Raw genomic sequence first — 22,765 nt, forward strand, 5'->3', positions numbered from 1 at the left:
TAGTTTAGAAAGTAGACTTGAAGCACTCTAACTCTTGTTCTTGTTGCATCTTCAAATTTGGAGTCTAACTATCTTCAATTTGTCGTTGAAGTTCAAACTTTGTTAATTTCAGAAAAAAGTGGCATCTTAAGACCCCCTTTTGGTACCACAACTTAGTGCACATACCCAGTTGTGAATTCAGATTAAGTATTCTAGTTTATTGTGAATTTGCATGTTTACTTCAAAGAATTTCCTTTCCTGCAGTAATATAGAATAGTTGCGATATGAACTTGGTGCACATACAGTGTTGGCCCATTTTAAGTTTATGTCCTTGGTCGATAAGTAAATGATCCTTTGCTATATGAAAGCTAGCTATTCAAAGATATCCAATCTCTTAATTGTGTTTTATTACCTAGTTGCCATTCCAGTTGTGAGGACTAGGATTTCCAATTGTGTTTAATATTTGTAATACTCGGTCTTCTGGTACTTATGTATTTTCACAGTCAAATTGGAATAAAGAGATCAATGTGATTTTAAAAGCTTAACAATTGTAATCTGAAAGTTCAGAATATGCTCACTCAAGGGGCCCCACTTAGTGAGTAATCCTTCGTGTTTTCTAGTTAGTTTCCATTTTTCAATAGTAGTAGTTTTGGCAATTGTTTGTTCCTACAACCATTGGAAACAATTCCTTTGTATGTTCTTGTAGCCACAGTGGCAGAGTAGTTCCTATTCGCTTACCAGGATGTTATCATTTAGTAGTAGTTGTTTGAGTGATTTCCAGTTGTGAATTCGTATTAAGTATTAGTTCATTGATATTTTGCACGTTTACTTCAAAGAATTTCCTTTCCTGTAGTAATATAGAATAGTTGCGATATGAACTTGGTGCACATACAGTGTTGGCCCATTTTAAGTTTACGTCCCTGGTCGATAAGTAAATGAGCCTTTGCTACAGGAAAGATATCTATTCAAAGATATCCAATTTTTGAATTGTGTTTTATTACTTAGTTGACATTCCAGTTGTGAGGACAAACATTTTTGGCTTCGTTGTTGGGGATGGTGCCAAATTAAGAGCCTGATGTAACCATTAGTTTTAAGTTTTTTTAGTTAGCTCTTTGAATTTCTTCATTAATCTGCATGCATAGGAGGAGAAGAGATGCATTAGGAAGATTCCTTCCCTCGCATTCCACTCAACATATAAGATCAAATCAAGCACTTGAAGTAAACCCTTTTGCAGAAATAGAGGTGTTTTTAATTTGTCAAAAGGAGACCTAGACTTCCTAAATGAACCCCCATAGCAAAACATTTTACCTTTAGTCCTTTATCAGGGACCAATGGCAGCAAATCCTCCACCTCCGCCTATAAATCCAACCTTTGAGTTTCCCATTCGTGACCAACATGATAATGCAAATTTGAATAGTATACCAGATTCTTCTCTTCCAAAATTTCATGGTTTGGAAACAGAAGATCTTGATACCTTTTTGTTTAAATTTGACATACTTTGTAGAAGTTATGATTATACCTTTGATGTCCATAAACTCAAGGTATTCCCCGCTACTCTGAAAGAAGTTGCCCTGAGATGGTTTATGAGTCTAGGAAGAGATGTAATCACTACTTGGGAGGAGATGAAGATATACTTCTTGGATAAGTATAAAGACTATTGAAGGGGAATGGACCGACATGGTGATGATATCTTCAGGATGACACAAAAAGAAGATGAAAGCCTGAAAGATTATTTGGAGAGGTTTATGTTTAGTTTCAGAAAATCCAAGCATAGCTCTCTGAGTGAAGAATCCATGAAGTTTATCTTTCTAAGGGGAATCAATGAAGATTGTGTTGACTCATTAGACCTCATGGGAGGAGGAGATATTACTCAAGTTCAATGGGATGACATTAGACAAATCTGTCAAAATTACTTCAGAGCTGCAACCAAGAAGGGAAGACACTATAGGCTTGGTTCTTCAATTGCAAAGGCATCTACAATAGTTTCAAGAATAGAAATAACTCATTTGTTAAAGGACTTTAAGGAGGATATTATTAATAATATGGCTACTCAGTTGGATACACTTCAAGCAAGAAAGAAGCATGAGGAGGCAAAGGCTATGCTTGCTGAATTTTGTCCTCATTGTTGACAAAAGAAGAAGGATTGTAAATGTAAACTGCTAGCTAAAATTGATAGGCAACAACCTTCCCCAGATTTCAAGCCTGTCTATGGAGATGATGAACAACTCTTTTATGTTGCACAACGAAGGCCTTGACTTCCAAGACAAGGTATGCCACAAGATCCATTGTCATTTTCTAATCCTTATATGAACTTCAATGCACAAAATAATAAGTGGAAACCTCCATACTCCCAAGATTTTGGAAATTATACTCCTCAGTCTTGGAATAATTCTCAAAACCCTTGGCCTAATTATTATATTCCTTCCTCTCAATGGCAGCAACCACAAGGGAATTGGTCACCACCTCAAGGTAACTAGCAACAGTCATCACAATGGAGGGGAGGACAACAATGGGCGAACCAATCATCAAATTTCCTGCAACCACAACAACATTCCCAATAGTTGGCTTTAATGCCACCAGCTCCTAATGCTACTCCACCCAAGCCAACCTAACTGCCAACATAGCCTGTGCCAAATCCAAATAACAAACCCCAGCAACAACAATAAGTTTTTTCAACTGATCCTAATCACTATCCTACATATTCTCTCAATATAGGTGATATTCACTTATAGTCGGGAACAACACTGCCTACTCCATCTCCTCTAGTCATGATGAAATTACCATCTGAGGAGCTTTCTTAGGACACTACACTTGATCAACCTGGAAACCTAAGCAGATTCATCAGTCTGAGGCTCTAGGCACACATGAAGGAACTCCCTCATTTCCTCAAAGATTGCAGGTAGAAGTGTCTAGGAAGCAGGATGATATAGCTTTTGATCTTATTGATCCATTAAAACATAAATGTGTAAAGATTCCACTGTTTCAAGCTATTAAGGATATTCCCATATATGAAAAAGTTAAAGGAGGAATGTTTGAAGAAACCTGGGAGAAAGAAAAAGGACCCAAAAAATAGTGCATGTCATAGGACAATTGGCTTATATTTTGTTAGGAAAAATTGATGTCCCTAAATATTCTGACCCAGGTAGCCCTATTGTGAAGGTAGTTATTAATGGAACTCAAATTAAAAATGCCTTGATAGAATTAGGAGCAGCCGTAAATGTGATGACTAAGGATGTCATGCGACAACTCAACATTACTAGTCTTAGATCAACCCCAACGGTCCTGCAACTTATTGATAGCTCTATTGTATGGCTTGAAGGGATGGTTGAAGATATTGTTGTCACATTAGATTCTTGGGAATTCCCGACTGATTTTATAATACTCTATCCTAAGGCAACATTAGGGGGATATCCAATCATTTTGGGAAGACCTTGGCTTGCTACAACTGATGCATACATAGGTTGCAGATCAAACATGGCCATTTCAGATGGCATTACTACTAAAACTCTTGCACTCTATTCTCCAACACAACCACAACTTGATCAAGAGCAAGTAGTATGGCCAGATATAGGAGAAGAAGCAAAGGAAATTAATTCTATTCAACAACTAATGATGTTAACCAGGGAACCATTCATAGCACTTAAAGAGGATGATACGGTACTCTCTAACATCATAAGAAATCATTATGGAGCAGCTCAACAGTTATTGGGTATACCAGCAAGTCCCTTGCATACTCTTCTTCCGTCTGCAAGCTCTTTAGATTCTCCTGCATCCACAAACATATTTCATACATTATTACCACAAGAGATTCAAACCTCTTGTCTATCTGAAATATCTAATGTTGAGTCAGTCACTGAAATAGAGGTTGCCTCAGGAATAAATCTGAATGTCAATAGTCAATTAGCAGCAAATCAAAGATTGTCATTGATAGAATTACTCAAAGCCCAACAACAAGCCTTCACATGGGATTATCATGAAATGAAGGGATTAAATCCTACATTGTGTACCCATAGGATTTATATTAGAGAAGATTGTAAACCAATTAGACAACCTCAACGAAGGATTAATCCTGCCCCAAGGGAAATAGTTAAAGAGGAACTACCAAAGTTGCTTAATTCAAGATTCATTTTCCCTATTTCAGATAGTCAATGGGTTTCTCCCCTGGTTATAGTTCCAAAGAAAGGAGGGAAATGGAGAGTTTGTGTGGACTATAGGGAGCTCAACACTACTACCAAAAAGGATCACTTCCCACTTCTATTCATAGATCAAGTGTTAGATTCTCTAGCAGGTAAGCAATAATTTTCATTCTTAGATGGGTTCAGTGGTTATAATCATATCATAATAGCTCCAGAAGATTAGGAAAAGAACACCTTTACCTACCCCTAGGGCACATATGCCTATTCAGTTCTCCCTTTTGGTTTATGTAATGCTCCTGCAACCTTTCAAAGGGTTGTCCTCAGTATATTCTCAGATATATCCCAAGATTGTATGGAAATTTACATGGATGATTTTATTGCTTATGGGGCCACCTTTAAGGAAGCATTACAAAATCTTGCCAAAGTGTTGCAGCGACGTGAGGATCACAACTTATCCCTAAACAATGAAAAATGTTTTAATGATGATTCAAGAAGGAATAGTGTTGGGGAATCATATTTCTCAATTAGGTATTCAAGTAGATCCAGCCAACATTGAGGTAATACTTTCTCTTCATGCCACTACAAAACAAAAGGATGTAAGAAGTTTTTTAGGCCATGCAGGGTACTATAGGAGATTTATCAAGGACTTTAGTAAAATAGCAGGACCTTTATATTCTCTATTAACAAAAGATGTTGAGTTTGAATGGACAGCTACATGTGAAGAGGCATTTTCTAAACTAAAAGGAGTCTTAACTCAGGCCCCTGTGCTTAAAGGACCTAATTGGTCTCTTCCTTTTCACATTCATATAGATGCATCCAATTTTGCAATAGGAGTAGTTTTGGGGCAGAAGCAAGGAGTTTTGGAAAATGCAATTTATTATATCAGTAAAAATTTGCAAGGACCGGAGCTGAATTATACTGTCACTGAAAAGGAAATATTAGTTGTCATATATGCCCTCAATAAGTTTAGGCACTATATAACTGGTTATCAAATCTTTGTGCATACTGATCATGCAGCCATCAGGTACCTCATGAACAAAAGTTCCATTATAGGTAGGTTGGCAAGATGGTTGTTGTTAATGCAAGAATTTGACATTAATATCATAGATAAACTAGGTAAAACAAATGTAGTGGTAGATTTTCTGTCTAGAATTCAATTAATTTGAACATTTGTTTTCCAGATGAGAATTTTTTTTAATTAATTTGAACAGTCCATGGTATGCTGACATAGCTAACTACTTAGCAACTAACAAGATACCTCCTCATTTCTCACTAAAAGAAAAAAGATTGCTGGTAGAAAATAGTTTCAACTTCTCATGGATAGTAGATTGCTTATTTTATTTAGGACCAGATCAAATTATGAGGCGCTATGTTAGATAAGATGAGACATATGATATACTTCACGCCTGTCATGATGAGCCTTGTGGAGGTCACTTTGTTGCCAAAAGAACAACTCTCAAGATATTGACTACAGGGTATTATTGGCCAACCTTGCACAAGGATGCAGTCAAATATACCAGGAAATGTGATAGATGTCAAAGAATGGGAAGACCAAATCGGTCTGATGAAATGCCTTTACACCCACAGGTGGTTGTTACACCATTTGACAAATGGGGCTTAGACTTTGTTGGGCCAATTGATCCATTATCAAATGGTTGGTCATACATTCTTATTTGTATTGACTATGTCACAAAGTGGGTAGAGGTCAAAGCATTCAAGCATGCTAGGGATAATAAGGTAGAAATTTTTTTATATCAAGAGATCTTCACTCAGTATGGAGTTCCTAGAGAAATTGTAATAGATCAAGGGGCACAATTCACTTCCATTTTGATTACAACCCTGATTAATGAATACAATGTAAGGCATAGAAAATCCACTCCCTATCATCCTCAGGCTAATGGACAAGCAGAGATCACTAACAAGGACCTTGAATCAATATTGACCAAAACAGTAGCTCTTAACCACAAGGATTGGTCTAGCAGGTTATTTGAAGCAGTTTGGACTTATAGAATCACTTGGAAAACCACAACGAGGTTTACACCCTTTGAAATGGTATATGGGACAAAAGCAATGATGCTTGTGGAATTTGAGCATAAAACCTTGAGAACAACCATTGCCTTGGATATGACTCTTTCTACAACACAAGAGGAAAGGATCCTGCAGCTTAATGCCTCAGATGAGATAAGAAAGTCATCCCTGCAGCACACCGAATCAATTCAAAATCAGCACATGAAGTGGCATGATCGCTATATCAAAGATAAATCATTCAAGATAGGTGATTGGGCCCTTCTCTATGATTCAAGGTATACAGATAACTTGGAAAAATTACAGACATGACGGTTATGAACTTATGAGATAGTTGAAATATTCTCTAATGGTGTTGTCCAATTATCCAAGATTCCTGCAATAACCAGCGATGGCTTTTCTGTTACCTCTCCATCCTAAATCTTTGTTGCATGCTCATAATAAATACTTCCATATCCGGATGAAGTACATTTTTGTGCAATAAATATTCCATTCTATATTCACTCATTTCTTTCCACTCTCTTCATCCATTTCCACCTTGTTTTCCATGCATGATGACTCAATGTCTTTAGCTGCAGTCATTATCGCATGATGTCAGGTACACTCGTGTATTTATTTTTGTTACATGTATATAATTAAACCATATCAACTATCATTATGATATTTTGTATAGTGTCTTTTTTCAGTCCTCCTCCGCATGTGTGGACACCTATTAAACCTTAGGTTGGGGGGGGGAGTACACTAATAATTACTCTAGTAGATAATTCTTATGTCATCCCAGATTGCGTTTTAATTTTTTAAAACTTTTTAGTTTGAGGTGATATTTTATACTCTGTCATTTATATTTGCCTAGAGTTATTTTAGGATTGCAGCTGGGTTCCAACCAAGTAAGAGCATATTGAGTATATTTCAGTTGCAGAAATTGGACAAATTTATGCCATTAAGAGTAGAAAGTGTTATCACTACAATGGGTGGTCCACCTATTCGTCATGAGCCAGCAGTTCATGAAGTCCTTCTTCAGGACCAAGATTGTGAGCCAATATTCCACAACAATGGGTGGCTGAATTATTTTATGAAGCTGACTGAGTTTAATGAGGAAATTGCAAGGGAATTTACCCACACACTTTTAGATGGAGAAGCCTAGGTAAAAGGTTTGAGTGTTGTGATGATAGAGGAACGGATTGCAGAAGTAACTAGGTTGCCAACATATGGAGAAAAATACCCAGAATCTAAGGATGCACGTAGTGCAATAGCAGAGTTTACATGACAGGGAGACCCACCCTTAGTAATAGATAGACAGGGAGCTAGGTGAGAATCTCTTATGTCTAAATGGAGAGTAGTAGCATTATATGTTTTGAAGTATTTAACTTATGAAGGAAGGTTCTTGTGTCTGCATTCCCATCATTTCAAGCTTTTGAGTCATCTATGCCATGGGAGAAGGATGAATGTTCCAAACATATTTTACAACCTTCTTTCTATAAGCGCAACAGAAACCTAGAAAGGTAGGCCTCACTTTGTTTCTCATCATTGCCTAATTAATCTATTGATTGAAATATATTTAAGAGATGTCTCTTTGATGTCTTGGTATGAATTTGTTGAAATTAGAAGGTTTAGGGTAGAAAATGTGGGTTCAGAGGAACCACTTCCATCTCAAAAACAGGAAAATTTGGAAAATATTGAAAAACCTGGTTCTCCTAATGAACCCTCATCCTCCAGAATATCATTAGAACAAAATGTTCCTGCAGCAGAGGAACCCTTATAAGAAAAAGCTACAACAGGGGTTCCTTCTCAAAGCCTAATAAAAACTAGGGTTGTTGTACAAAAGGAAAAAGGCAAAGGAAAACAGGTTGACATAGAAACGAAGGAGGAGAAAAGTGATAATTCACCCTCTCCTATGGTCAAGAAAAAAAAAGTTATAAAAAAAGTTTCTCCTATAACCACTAAAGTGGTTGAGGAGTTAGCTATAGGAAGTAGTCTTGTAGTCACTAAAGGGAAATCTCAGAGAAGCAGTGGTAGGCTCCGGAAAAAGCTTAAAAATCAAGAGCAATCAGCGGAGCCAAATGTCACCATTCTAGTTGATTCTCCAGAACAAGAGCCACACAGTCCACCCCAAAATGATGTTCCTCCTTCTCCACCTAGGGAACTCCAAAGGGAAAAAGAAAAAGATGAAGAGGAAGAACTGCAGCTGCATGAAGAGGAAGAAATACAGAACATTGAGCAACCACAGGGAGAAGTAGGTTTTGATAGGCTGGATAGTTTAGCATCTATTGTAGAACAAGTTATTGAAGCAGGGAGAAAAGTTGAAAAGATGAAACCTAGGGCACCTATTCATAGACCACCTACTTCCCTTACCAGTCATGCAGTGGCACTTGCCCTTTACCAAGAATGGGAATTGGAAAAGGCATAAATGCAGATGATAATCAACCAGCAGAAGAATATTATTGAACAAAAAGATGAGGAAATTACTCAGCTTAAAACTAAGGTGGAAACAGTAGCCACTATGGTACCATGACTAATGCAATGTCGAGAACCTCCTCATGTTTACTCTCTATATTTAAAAGAACAACATATCTATTTGAAGATCATGAGAATTGTCAGGGATCTAAGTCCCTCATTGTAGACACCTCAAGAATTCTACAATGTTTATCAGACATCTCCTACAGCCATTAAGAATCTACTCTGTGAATTTTATTTACATAACTATGTTGTTCCTGATGATGTCAATTGGAACCCTCTCCTCTACATTAGAGATATCCAATTGAGAGCTCTCATGTCATGGATGCAAAACGAAATAGCAAGAGGAGAGAAATTTCAAATACATAGAAAGGAAGAACTTGACCTTTCACTGCCATTAAAGGCTAAATCAAGAGAGCCTAGAAGACTTTATTTTGATTGGAAAAAGATTTTATATCAACTAGATTATGCAAAAGATATTCTACCCTTAAGAGAGGAGGTCTATAAAGAATATGAACAAATGGCTACAAGGGAAGGACAAGTAGCATAGGAAATTTGGTCCAACGTTGGAATAGCCTGCCAGATGAGTTGAGGCAATCTAAGCCACACTTCGTACAAAACTATCGTGCAACACTAAAGAGAGCACCCAAATATATGCACTTGGGAAGAACAAAGGGAAGACATTAGTTGCCTCTCAGTTTTCAGCCTCCAATCCTCCTATGGCCACTGATGGGATGTAGGGATAATGATCCACCATATAGTGAAGCAACAAAACGTACTAGGTGGACGAGATTGGATAAAATGAAAGGATTCTACTAGAGTTTGTCTACAGGAGGTTCTGGGCAAGTTACTCCTGACAATTTTAGAATCAATTGCCAGAATTCAGAATTTTCCTGTTGTTGGAGGATCAACAAGAAGTTAGGTTAGGGGGAGATGATGAGCCTAAATAACGACTCTATTTTGATAGATTTTTGTTATAATACTCCTGCCTAGGTCTTATGATTAGATGATATTTGAATCAGGATACTCCTAGTTGATACCTTTTAAGTGTTTCTGAAACTGATTTGACTTATACTTAAGGTTGTCATATAATGGTTTTAAAATGATTTATCTATGCAAATATCTAAAATCAATCTTAAGTATGATTTAAATTATATCATGCTAGCATTAGTATATACAGATGTTTATTGTGCACGTTAACATCATGATGCATGGTCGACACAGGAGAAGGAAAGACTAAGTGACGGTTTAAAGAAGCACCAAATATGTAGCCACAATGCAGACCCAGTCAAAGAAAAACAGTATTAAGGTAGATTGAAGCCACTTGACTGGTTCTTCTGCAGAATGATTTATGGGACATTTATAACTGTTCTTAGTGGAGCTTAGATCCAGGAAGCAAGTCATGCTATATTTTCTTAGCTGCAGGACAGACGTTGTTTTGTTTTCCTATGCTGACTTCTTCTTCTTTTGTTTAATGAATCATGTTCGCCTATTTCGTAGGAATGTGGTTGATCAATTAAGAATTTGTTGTAAGTTTCCATATAAATAAAGGGGCCTCTCTCTCCTCTCGGGGATAGAAGAGAACGACCATGATATTTGTAATACTCAATCTTCTGGTACTTATGTATTTTCATAGTCAAATTGGAATAAAGAGATCAATGTGATTTTAAAAGCTTAACAATTGTAATATGAAAGTTCGGGATATGCTCAATCAAGGGGGCCCACTTGGTGAGTGATCCTTCGTGTTTTCCAGTTAGTTTCCATTTTTTAGTAGTAGTTGTTTTGGCAATTGTCTGTTCCTGCAGCCACTGGAAACAATTCCTCTGTTTGTTCCTACATCCACAATGACAGAGTAGTTCCTATTCTCTTGCCAGAATATTATCATTTAGTAGTAGTTGTTTGAGTGATTTCCAGTTGTGAATTCGGATTAAGTATTAGTTCATTGAGATTTTGAATGTTTACTTCAAAGAATTTCCTTTCCTATAGTAATATAGAATGGTTGCGGCATGAACTTGGTGCACATATAGTTTTGGCCCATTTTAAGTTTGCATCCCTGGTCGATAAGTAAATGAGCCTTTGCTACAGGAAAGCTAGCTATTCAAAGATATCCAATCTCTGAATTGTGTTTTATTACCTAGTTGCCATTCTAGTTGTGAGGACCAACATCAACCTCTGCAAAACTTGTCTTAACTGCAACAAATTCTCTTCTTTTGTCCTTATGAAAATTAGAATGTCATCCAAATACACAATAATAAACTTACCCAAGAATTTCTTCAATAACTCATTCATTAGCCTCATGAAAGTACTCGGTACATTAGTCAATCCAAAAGGCATCACCAACCATTCATACAGTCCTTCATTTGTCTTAAACATTCTCTTCCACTCATCACCTTCTCTGATCCTAATCCGATGATATCCACTATTAGATTTCTTTGTAAAGTATTTTGCTCAACTCAAACAGTCCATTATGTCATCCATCTTAGGCAAAGGGAACTGATATTTCACTGTGATCTTGTTTATTTCTCTAGAATCAGTACACATTCTCCACTCTCCATTCTTCTTAGGTGTTAATATTATTGGTACTACACAAGGGCTCAGACTCTCCCTGATCAAACCTTTCTTCAACAACTCCTACACTTGTCTAGTCAGTTCTTCATTCTCTGCCAGTGTCAATCGGTGTGCAACTTTGTTAGGCAAACTAGCTCTGAGAACCAAGTCCATGCAATGACTAATACTCCTCAGAGGTGGCAATCCATCAGGTTCATTATCTGAAATGATGTTCTCATATTCTGTCAATAAATCTTTTATCTCTTCTGGGTGTTCTCCTTTTGGTTCCAGTTTCTTGGTCTTTTTAGGAATTAAGGTAAAACACGCATTCGCATGTCTCGATCCATCCAGGAATTTCCTTCCATCTACCAAGTAGATTCGAGCATTCATGCAGACTTCATTCTTCAAAGGTTCCTCCAAGGGTAACAAGGTTTTGGTCATCCCATTGGCCACAATAGTGTATGCATTCTTTCTCCCATCATGTATTGCATGTCTATCAAACTGAGGTCTACCCAACAAAAGGTGACAAATATCCATAGGCATAATATCACATCATGATAATTCCCAATTTTCAATTTCACCAAACATTATTCACTTACTAACAACTTATGTTCATCCTGAATCCATGCTATCTGATAAGGCTTAGGGTGTTTCAATCTCTCCAATTTCAACTTATTCACCATGTCTTCTAAAACAAGATTATTTGAACTACCACTATCAATAACAACTTTACAACACTTATTAGATACCTTACATCTAGTCTTGAACAGATTCTTCCTCTTCAAGGGCTCTTCATCTCCTCCAATATGACACAAAGCTCTCCTCATCACCAATAGTTCTCCATCTTTCAATTTATTGTCTGATCCGGTGGGGTTTTCTTCCACCACTTTTGCTCTTCCGGTAGTTTCTATCTTCTTACACTCGAATGCACGATGCCCTTCTCCTCCACACTTGAAGTAGGTTCCTCTAAATGTCCTCTTGCCTTGCCTTCCAAAATTCTCATTCTGGTAACCATCTGGTTCTCTCCTCCAGTAGAAATTTCTATCATCCTTCCAATATGAATTACCTTCCTTGTTCACTTCCTTGTCCTTGCTCTGATCTATGCTGGTTCCTCTTCCTCTAGTATATCTTCTTCCTCCTTGAAATATCCCTCTAGTAAACCTTCCACCTTTGCCTCTCTGCCTCTGCTCATGTCTTTTGTTTAACTTCTCTTCTGCCTTTAGGGTATATTGGTAAGCCTCTTCTACACTCTCCAATTTGATCAAACCGAGTTCATCTTGTATAGACATCCGTAATCCATTCAAATATCTCACAACTTGTTCAACTTCATCATCAACATGTCCGGATCTAATGTTCAACTTATAAAATCCTTCGGTGTACTCCCTCACACTAGATTCCTTCTGTCTCAAATTCTGAAACTTTCGGAACAGATCCACTTGATTATTTGTCGACACAAACTTTGACTTCAACTTAGCAACCATCTGATCCCATGTCTTAATCTTCTCTTTACCACTCCTTTATCTATCAACTTGCAAATGTTCCCACCAAAGAGATGAATGAGCTTTCAACCGGGTACAAGCATATTTCACCTTCCTCTCTTCTGTAGTGTTTTCAAAATCAAAATACTTATCCATCTCCGAGATCCAATCCATCAATTCATCTGAATCTAACTTCCCATCATATTCTGGTGGGGTAAAATGATGTTTAGTATTCGCCCTACTCAAAACCCTCAAAAACCTTTCCTCATCTGGATCAACTGCTGGTAGGTTTGCTTGTTCTGTCGAGGCTTCTTCTCCTTCATCTTCACTTACATCTTCAACATGTCAGCCTCTTCTCTGGGATATCTCCACAACTTCCAACCGAGCTGTTATACCTCCTAACATCTCTATCACAACAGGTCTGCATTCCCAAGTGCTCCACCATTCCTAGCTCCTCTTCGTGTTATCATTCACACTAGTCCTCTACAGCTGCAGGTCGGAGCCGCAATCCGCCACCCTACAACAAAATTCCAGCACATGCAACCTCCGGAATGAAACTTTGCTTTGATACCACTTGAAGCAATCTATTGGTGTAAATAATTATTCATCATGGATATTATTACACTTACTTAAGTTTACTTAGGATAATGCATTTCATAGTAGTTTGGATATGAGACACTTGGGTGTTTGTGCCACATTGGGATAGTGTGTGTAGGAGAAATTCCACCTTTTATGGTGTTGATCTTGTTATTACACTATCATATCCACTTATAGTGGAGTGATAATTCCACCTTCGGTGGGTGATCCACCTCATGTGGAATATTATATTATTTCTCCTACCTACCCACACCTATTTCCAACCTACCCTTGTTTCTTATTGAGCCACATGTCATGTTTGTGTGCTCATACATATCCCTAGCCTTGCCTATATTAGCAGGCTCATCTACATTGTATTACACAACTATTGAACATCTTGTTATTGATCATTTCTATTGATGAGAATACAGTTTATTCTTGTCTCATATTATGTCTCTATTTTGTACATTTCATTGACCTCTTGATCTTGGCAAAATCCAACATGGTATCAGAGCCATTGGGGCTTCATTGATTCATCTTGAAGAGACATTATTGCGACGTCAAGAGGAAGATCTGAGGAGTAGCATCTTTTGGAGGCATCCTAGACCAGATCCGACCTCGCCATTGCGTCCAGAAGGCCGTTTCCATGAATTTTGGTTATAAATTCGGCCTATTTTGGTGAGAAATTTTTTTTCTCCAATTTTGCTTGTATCGTACGGATTTTCAAATTTTTTAATATAATTTTCGAAAAAAAAAAAATTATTTTCATTTTCTGAAAATTTTCGAAAAATCAAAATTCGAAAAAAAAAAATTTGGAAAATTCCGAAAGCAAAAAAAATTTGAAAAAGCAAAAAAAACACAACAAATTTTTGGGGGGTCTGCAGACCCCCCCCCCCCCTGTGACCTGCGTACCTTGCAAGTCTGTCGCAGTGTCCTGTCCTAGCCGCTGACAGGTACCTGCGCCAGCGCCCGTACCCTGCACCTCGTCCATGACGCCACCTCCGCACTGGCGCCCAAGGTCTCCGCCGGTACACGCGCCCAACGTCCGCTGCCGCCAGCGCTCCCTCCGTCCGCCGGTCTCTGCTCCGCCACCTCCCTCCACACGCAGCTCCCCAACGCCCTCAGCCTGCAGCGCCGCCACCTCAACACCGACGCCAATGCGGACAGCCAACAGGTCACCAAACCGGCGAACCCGCGTTCGCCACGTGGCAGGCGGCCGCTGGCCCGCGGGTACCCTTCCGTACACAGTCCACAACCACATCATCAGTACGGACCGCCACATGATCTGCTAAATTAGCCTGCCCAGTCAGCAAATCCGTACAGTACGGAATACACAGTCAACTGTCCACGTCATCCGTCCGTACAGTACAGACGCCCAGTCAGCAGAGGGCGAAGTTTTTGCGACGGTCATACGACCGTCAAATTTAATCCAGTGACTTATTGACATCAGCACCACATCAGCAGGGTTTGAAAATTTTTGGACCCCCCTCTCATTTGCATTTTTGATTTTGCAGTTCAACTTCAAATGGCCATAACTTGCTCATTTTTGCTCCTTTTTGGGTGCAATTTTTTTTGAAATGGGCTAGAATTTCGTGCTCTTCGCAGTGGTGAAGAAATTTTTTGATTTTGATGCACGGATTATTCAGAAAATGCAGTTTTTGGTGACTATCCCTGAGTAATCCCAGTTTTTGCAACTTCAAAGGCTTCGTTTGGGGTCATACGACCTCCTTTTCAGGTGCCGTTTTTTTTGAAAGTGCGTATTTTTTCATCTAATTTCACATGATGCTATCAGATTGATGCCATTGTAAGTAGAAATTGTACTTTCAGATCTTGGCCTTTTTTGGCTCTCTTGGTACTTGTATATTTGCTTGAATCTCAGTTAGATTCATGGCACTATTGATATAAGTCTCTTGTATCTCACTTGAGAAGTTGTAAAATTTGCATCATAAGTCCACTTTGCCTTGTTTTGCAAGTGGCTCATTGTAATCGCACTAAGTATAAAGTGCCAAAATCATCACTTTAGGGGGGGTACATTGATTGAGTGAATTTGGGGGGGTGTCTCTTGTGCTTTTTTGCTCTTGTGTTCCTTCCTTTTTGCTGCTATGGGTTCTTCTAAGTTTCCTCTCTTAACTCCACATAACTATGCTACTTGGAAAATTGATGCAAGGAGTAAACTTATGGAAAAAGGACTCACTCATTACATTGATGGAACTATTGTTGCTCCAGTTGATCCTAAGGCTGATCCAGTTGGTTACTTAGATTGGTTCACTAAAAATATCATGGCAATTGGTACCTTAAGAAAGTATGTATCAAAGGATCTCATTTTTCATATTGAGAAATGTACTCTAATCAAGGATGCTTGGCAAAAGTTTCAAGACTTGTATGGTCAAGTTGATGAGATTAGGGGATATCAAATTGATAGTGATCTCACCATGTTAGATCCCAAGAACTTTGATACTATACAAGATTATGTCACTAAGGCAAATGAGTTGAGGGCACAACTCAAAGATTGTGGCATTGATAAGAAGGATACTCAATTGATATTCAACTTGATAGGCAAGCTTCCACAAGAATATGCAGCATTTGTTTCTAGTTTCCAAACCCATAGGATGACAATGGGTTCAAGCTACACAATGCCTACATTTGATGCTTTCAATGAAATGTTGATGATGGAACAAACTAAGTTGATAAGCATGGGCATTCTTAAGGCTTCTAAGTCTCAAGCATTAGTGGCAAATCAAGGGAACAAAGGAAATCAAGGAAAGGACAACTCAAACAAGAAGAAATGGCAATCAAAGCCTAAGGACAAAGCACCATCTTCTCCAAAACAAGGAGATTCATTCTCTTCCAAGAGAGATAATTCACCAAAGAGAGAGAGAACTACTTGTGCTTATTGTAAAAAGATTGGTCATGAGGAGCATCGTTGCTATTATAAGAAGATTGATGAGCTTACACATATCATCAAAAGGCATAACATTGATTTGCCTAAAGTCTACAAGAAGGATGATTCATCAACTTCCACTTCCTCACATTCAAAAGGAAAAGGACAAGCATTCATGGCTTCTACAAGTGGAAAAACTCACTCTTTTGGAACAAGAAAAGGAAAAGCTCTATGTGCTACTATCAGTCATGATTCAGAGAGATGGCTTCTAGATTCAGGGGCTTCTCATCATATGGCATCTTCGCAGTCTATGTTCTCTACATTTGAGCCTTGCACCATGCCACAGATTTTGATGGGCAATCATACATACATGGATGTGATTGGGAAATGATCTATTGACATTGGGGATAACTCCTTCGATGATGTGTTGTGTGTACCCCACTTGACAAACAATCTCCTTTCTATCTATCAAATCACACATGGCGCAACTAAGAAAGTTGTGGAGTTCACACCTGACTCAGTTTTCATTAGAGACATGGAGACTAGAGCTATCATTGCGACTGGGGTGGTTGATCATGCATCTCGGTTATACTCCTTTTCAGATTTTGTTGATGATGATGATTTCACATTTGATGATTCTATACATGATGATCACACTTCTTGTGATGGTTCAGATTTTGAGGAGAACTTTGGACACTTGAACATGGGGATTCTCACATGTAACCCCGTTCTTGAGTCTTGCATTTCATCTCCTCATATTGATATCACATCACCTATTGCACCTGATGATGCAGATAGTGCGACAGTTTTGCCTTCATGTGATTCAGTGCAGCAAGATATTCATTGTCTTCCAGCTTCAGATTCATGGGATGATTACTTGACAGACATTGCAGGTTTGTTTGTGGAATCCTACATTGCAGATTTGGGAGACATCATTGATGACATACATCTTCTCTTTGATGAAGATGATCCTTCTTCAATTGTTGCGAGGGCACACTCTGACCCTCTTGTTCATTCTCTACATGATCATTCTTTCGAGGTTGACATGATTGTGGATACTTATGTACAACAGTTGGAGGAGGTCTCTTTATGTTTTGAGGAGACATATGAGTCTTTGGGACATGTTCTACATCCATCTCCACTAGATCTTGGAGTGCCTTTTTCAGCAGTGTGGCACAGTTTACCACCTTTGGAAGGGGTATCTTTCAGCATCGACATGGGGACACTTGAGCAGTTTTCAGAGATTCCTTTCATCATGAGTTTTCTTCATACATCTTCCATTCATGATTGGGGAGACTTCATGGATACACCTTTGGTTTTGTTTCTTCCTAAGGGGAGGAATGTTGTTCGACGTTCGTGGAGCAGTTTCTTCATACATCGAGCTTCTATCATTGGTGCAGATTCTTCATTGAGGGAGGATCATAGTTTGACTTCTCTTCTTCTCTCATATGGGGGGGACTTTTTCCTCACATGGGGTTTTGTTCCTCACATTCTTCTATGAGAGTTCTCTAGTATGTTTTTCATCTCTCTTTTGGGGGAGGGTTTTTTCCCATTGGATTTTTCTCTCTTTCCCCACTTTGTGAGAGATTTCATTGCATTGGTTTGCATGCATTTGCATTTGTACATGGGTACCTAACATGGCCTAGTATCCGGGACCCATCTTGCATTGCTTAGTTGCATTGTAGACTTAAGTGCATTCCCCTAAGTTGCACTTAAGGGGGGGTGTTGGTGTAAATAATTATTCATCATGGATATTATTACACTTACTTAAGTTTACTTAGGATAATGCATTTCATAGTAGTTTGGATATGAGACACTTGGGTGTTTGTGCCACATTGGGATAGTGTGTGTAGGAGAAATTCCACCTTTTATGGTGTTGATCTTGTTATTACACTATCATATCCACTTATAGTGGAGTGATAATTCCACCTTCGGTGGGTGATCCACCTCATGTGGAATATTATATTATTTCTCCTACCTACCCACACCTATTTCCTACCTACCCTTGTTTCTTATTGAGCCACATGTCATGTTTGTGTGCTCATACATATCCCTAGCCTTGCCTATATTAGCAGGCTCATCTACATTGTTTTACACAACTATTGAACATCTTGTTATTGATCATTTCTATTGATGAGAATACAATTTATTCTTGTCTCATATTATGTCTCTATTTTGTACATTTCATTGACCTCTTGATCTTGGCAAAATCCAACACAATCACCAGTGAGGAGGGACCTCAAAGAGATCAATTCGGACCGATCAGCAAGAGTAAACACAAAATAAACACAAAGATATGATGGATGCAATGCAAAACAAATTATTTTATTGCATGAAAATTGATTACATCCAACTGGTAACAACCGGGTTACAACATACCTGCTCACAGGCTTGGTAGAACATACAGAATAGGTCACAACCGAGACCTTGAATCATGAGATATATCTTCTACACACAGTCTAGCTACTTGATTCTCTCATTGATTTCCTTCTAATGTGCAATTACAATTATATATATATCGATCCAAAGGATCCAGTTGGTCCAAAAGGGATCAAAACCCGAAGAACAAGACTTAACATGTAAAATAACAAGGTTGACCTCCACCAAGAGATTCCTCTGAAAAATCTAAAAGATGAAACATAGATCGCAGGAAAAGGTCGACCACACACCAAGGAACATCGAAATCAACACCCAAGGTTCGACAAGCTTTGGAAGGGGGTTTTGGTAGATCACCAATAATAGGTCCAGGCAACCGGTAACAAGAACTGCTAATTGGTAATAAGAAACTATCATGGAAACCGATAGTGATATCTTGTTGGAAAATTATCCAAATGCGATGCATTCTGGAAGCAAGAAAGATGATCAAGTCTTCAAGTAGAATCCAACTCCACAAGATCTGGTGAGCCAAAACTAGGACACACAGAAAGGAAAACTAAAACTGCAAACAGAAAGTAAAACAAAAAGGAAAATATTTTTGGTTGATGCAAGATTGCTATGAACAGGGGATACTCCTGCATCCCCTTTCAATTTGTGCTTGATGCTATATCTTTAAAGATACTTCTCAAAATTGATTTATGTCCCTTAAACTTTGGTGGAAGGACTAAAAACTTATGTGTTGCCATATCTCATCAATAGGGCCACCAAGAATTTTTTTTATTGGCCTAAATTCGAATTTAAATTCAAGCTTCCAAAGCAAGATCAAGAGACCTTTCAATTTGTGCTTGATGCTATATCTTCAAAGATACTTCTTAAATTTGATTTATGTCCCTTAAACCTTGGTGGAAGGACTAAAAACAATATCCAAATACACCTTTTCAAAATTACATACCTTGAAAAGGTTATTTGTGGCTATCCTCCAATCTTCCTATGGTGGATCAACTATATCTTTGGTTGCAACTTCAATCCTCTACTAAAATATGGCATTACTTACTCTAGAGGCATTTGGTCAAAAAATTTGTAGCCTAAATTGCTTCACTTTTCATAGTGCATTATTTATCAAGGCCTTCATTTGGGTGGCCGTTTGGTAGATTTGTATTCCCAATTCACATTGTACATTTTTTTTTGATAAATGGAGTTCTTGAAGCACCTCTTCTGGTTTTGTCTTAGAGCTTAGGGCACTTGGAATTAGATTCATGATTTTTTTTAAGACTATTGGACAAACTTTTTTTTTCTCGAGATGTGGTTTTACTTAGAGATTGGTCTTATCTCCCACACAAATATATCCATATTTGGCATGCTTTCAACATGTAAATTCTCTTTAGTATTTGGAAAGCTAGAAATGTTGCTCTTTTTTCTAGTTTTTCTATTAATGGTCACTTTTTTGTACACTAAAGTTATGATTTCCCTAATTTGTTTAAGAAAATTTAGGTGCAAGCTAGTTAAGTTGCACTTGAAGTAGTCCATCTTTAGTAGTTGCTCAACCATTGGGGGAATGTCTGTTGCACTATTGCCAAAGTTTCATTAGATTCTTGCTCTCCTCCTCAAGGTTATTGGCATGGCACAACCAACTTGCTAGGGATTATGCTTTTGTGGTCCTTGTGGCTCTTATCCTTTGTTTTCCAAAGACGACACCACATGTGGTGGTTGGTCCCAACCTTCTAGCCAACTTTCAACCTCTGTTTACATATGCGATGTCGATCTAAGCTTGACTCAATAAAATTTCTCCATTTGAAGTTGTCCCTATATATTTAAGACAATCTTGAAAATAACAATCCTACTCTTTTTACCTTTTACTTTTACGGCTTAGACTTTATTAAACTTAACCTTGTTTATTGTTTATTCATCTTCATTATATATTTGATTCCACTAAACTTTGTGAATGTATCTCTTCTCTATTTATTTTTTAATAGATGATATATTCATTAAATAGGAAAAATAAACAACCGTGAATGTAAGAATGAAATACCAAACGTCGAAAAAAAACTGCAGCTAGCAATGCCTCATTGGTAAGCAGTGTTGAATCGGCTATATTACAACACAGTCCCAAAACCGCTTTCAGTGGGGTATTTCTAGTGAGTTGGTGGCAGATTTCAGAAGTATATAATATCTCCAGTCGATTTATTCAAATTTAGTTTCTGGAATTCATTCAACATGGATGCGCTATAACCCCTCCAATGGCAATTAGGAGTTACGCATTGAAGATAGCCCTGCAAAAGCTTCAGAAAACGACCCAGAAAATTAATCTTCACGAGTTCTCAGCTAAGCATCTTTTTCCCAACTCATTTAATGCTAAATACTCTGCAGCACTCAATAAAATGACCATATTAAACTCTACTCCAGTATGTGTGCAATGTCGTCTCTCCTCTTATATCATTTCAACCGATAAAACCCTAGATGAGGGAAAACCCTCCATCTCGGGCATTGAGGATTCAAAGGATGCCGAGACGATATGTAGGATTTTGATTGATCAGCATAACCCTTTTCATGTGATGGAAGGGGCTTTGCAATTAAATGGAATCAACATAACCGCAGATATAGTTTACCAGGTTCTGCTAAGGTTGAGGTTAAGAAATGCATCCAAAGTTGCTTTAGGGTTTTTTGTTTGGGCTAAAGAACAGGTAGGTTATCATCATAGTGTTAGTGCATACAATGTCATGATTGACATGCTGGGGAAGGTTAGGCAGTTTGATGTGGCATGGCAGCTTATCATCGAAATGGGCCAGATTTTTCCCCAGGTAGGTGTGAAGTCATTTTCAATTTTGATCAGAAGGTATGCCGCTGCTGGCATGGCCACGCAGGCGATCAGGGCCTTTGATGACATGGAGAGTTTTTTGGAGAGGGACCCTAGTAGCGAGGACTTCAAAATGCTGCTTGATACGCTCTGCAAGTATGGGTTTTCCAGATTGGCAACTGAATTGTTCAATAAAAGGAAAGCCCAATTCACACCTGATACTAAAACCTATAACATTCTTATATATGGGTGGTGCAAGCGTAACAAGTCTGCAATTGCCAGGAATCTTTTGAATGAGATGATTAATCAGGGTTGTGAACCCAGTGTGGTCACTTACAATGTACTTCTCGAAGACATCTGTGGGAAGAACAAGTTATTGGAGTCCAGATTCTGTCAAATGAAGAAAGCAGCTGAAAATCTTTTAGTTGAAATGAAGAGCAGAGGATTTCTTCCTGACGTAATGACTTATTCTATACTGATGCATGCATATGGTAGAGCACTCAAGGCGGAAGAATGCTTTAGATTGTTGAATGAGATGAAAGAAAATTGTTGCAGCCCGAATGTTGTAACATATACTTGTGTTATCAAGTGTCTTTGCATTCTTGGCAGAATGAATGAGGCTTATATATTGCTTGATGAGATGGTACAAGATGGAGTTTACCCATCTGCTATCACTTACAATTGTTTTCTCAAGGTGTTTGGAGGTCGGAATGATGGTGATAAGGCCCTAGAATTGTACAAGAAAATGCAAGAAGCGCCCTTGACAAGCAAGCCAACAAATCAAACCTATCACATCTTGCTCCGTATGTTTTGTAGATTGGATCGTATGGATGTTGTCTTTGATATATGGAATGACATGCATCAGAAGGGGAATGGCCCTGACCTTGATTCTTATACACTATTAATTCATAGTTTGATTGAAAAGGCTAAATGGAGAGAAGCCTGTTTGTATTTTGTACAAATGATTGAGAAGGGACTTCTGCCTCAGACTGTCACTTTTGAAACACTGTATAAAGGATTGATACAATCAGATCAACTGCGTTCGTGGAGAAGGCTAAAGAACAAACTTGCAGATGAATCAAAAAAATTCAAAGAAGAATTTGAAGGCTACCACTTTAAGCCTTACCAAAGATAAATAGGAATATTTTTAAGGAAATCAATCTCTCTTTTGATGGGAAGACATCTCACAATTAGCTGACTAAGTATAATACGCTCCAATATTTACTGTTCTTTTGCAAATTTTATTGGCCCATTGTTTTTTGGCATGAGCGTAGAAGTTTAACTTTTGATCTATCTAGTGAGCAAATTTTTGATCCTTATTCTGTGGATTTCTACTTAAAATTAGTCTTTGATTTCTAGGTTTGGCATCACTGCATGTTGAGTTCCACTTCTGACTGTTCAAAACCTCCTTTGAATGGAGAAGATGTGGAAGAGAATAAAGAGTATTAAAATATCAAAGCTGTGCATCAAGATATGCAGTCACTTGTGAGGTGTGTATTCTGTGTTAATTTTAAGCAAT

General features: G+C 38.1%; 1 protein-coding gene across 1 annotated transcript; it reads left to right on the forward strand.

The window, feature by feature from the left end:
- The first annotated feature begins 20,463 nt into the window (after positions 1-20,463).
- On the forward strand, positions 20,464-22,565 carry LOC131045027 (pentatricopeptide repeat-containing protein At2g13420, mitochondrial). The gene has a single exon (XM_057978534.2). It carries the CDS (start codon positions 20,690-20,692, stop codon positions 22,379-22,381), a length of 1,692 nt encoding a protein of 563 aa, XP_057834517.2. The 5' UTR covers positions 20,464-20,689; the 3' UTR covers positions 22,382-22,565.
- The last annotated feature ends 200 nt before the right edge of the window (positions 22,566-22,765 follow it).

The sequence above is a fragment of the Cryptomeria japonica genome, chromosome 5 (genome assembly GCF_030272615.1).
Source record: "Cryptomeria japonica chromosome 5, Sugi_1.0, whole genome shotgun sequence".
Taxonomy (NCBI): Eukaryota; Viridiplantae; Streptophyta; class Pinopsida; order Cupressales; family Cupressaceae; genus Cryptomeria; species Cryptomeria japonica.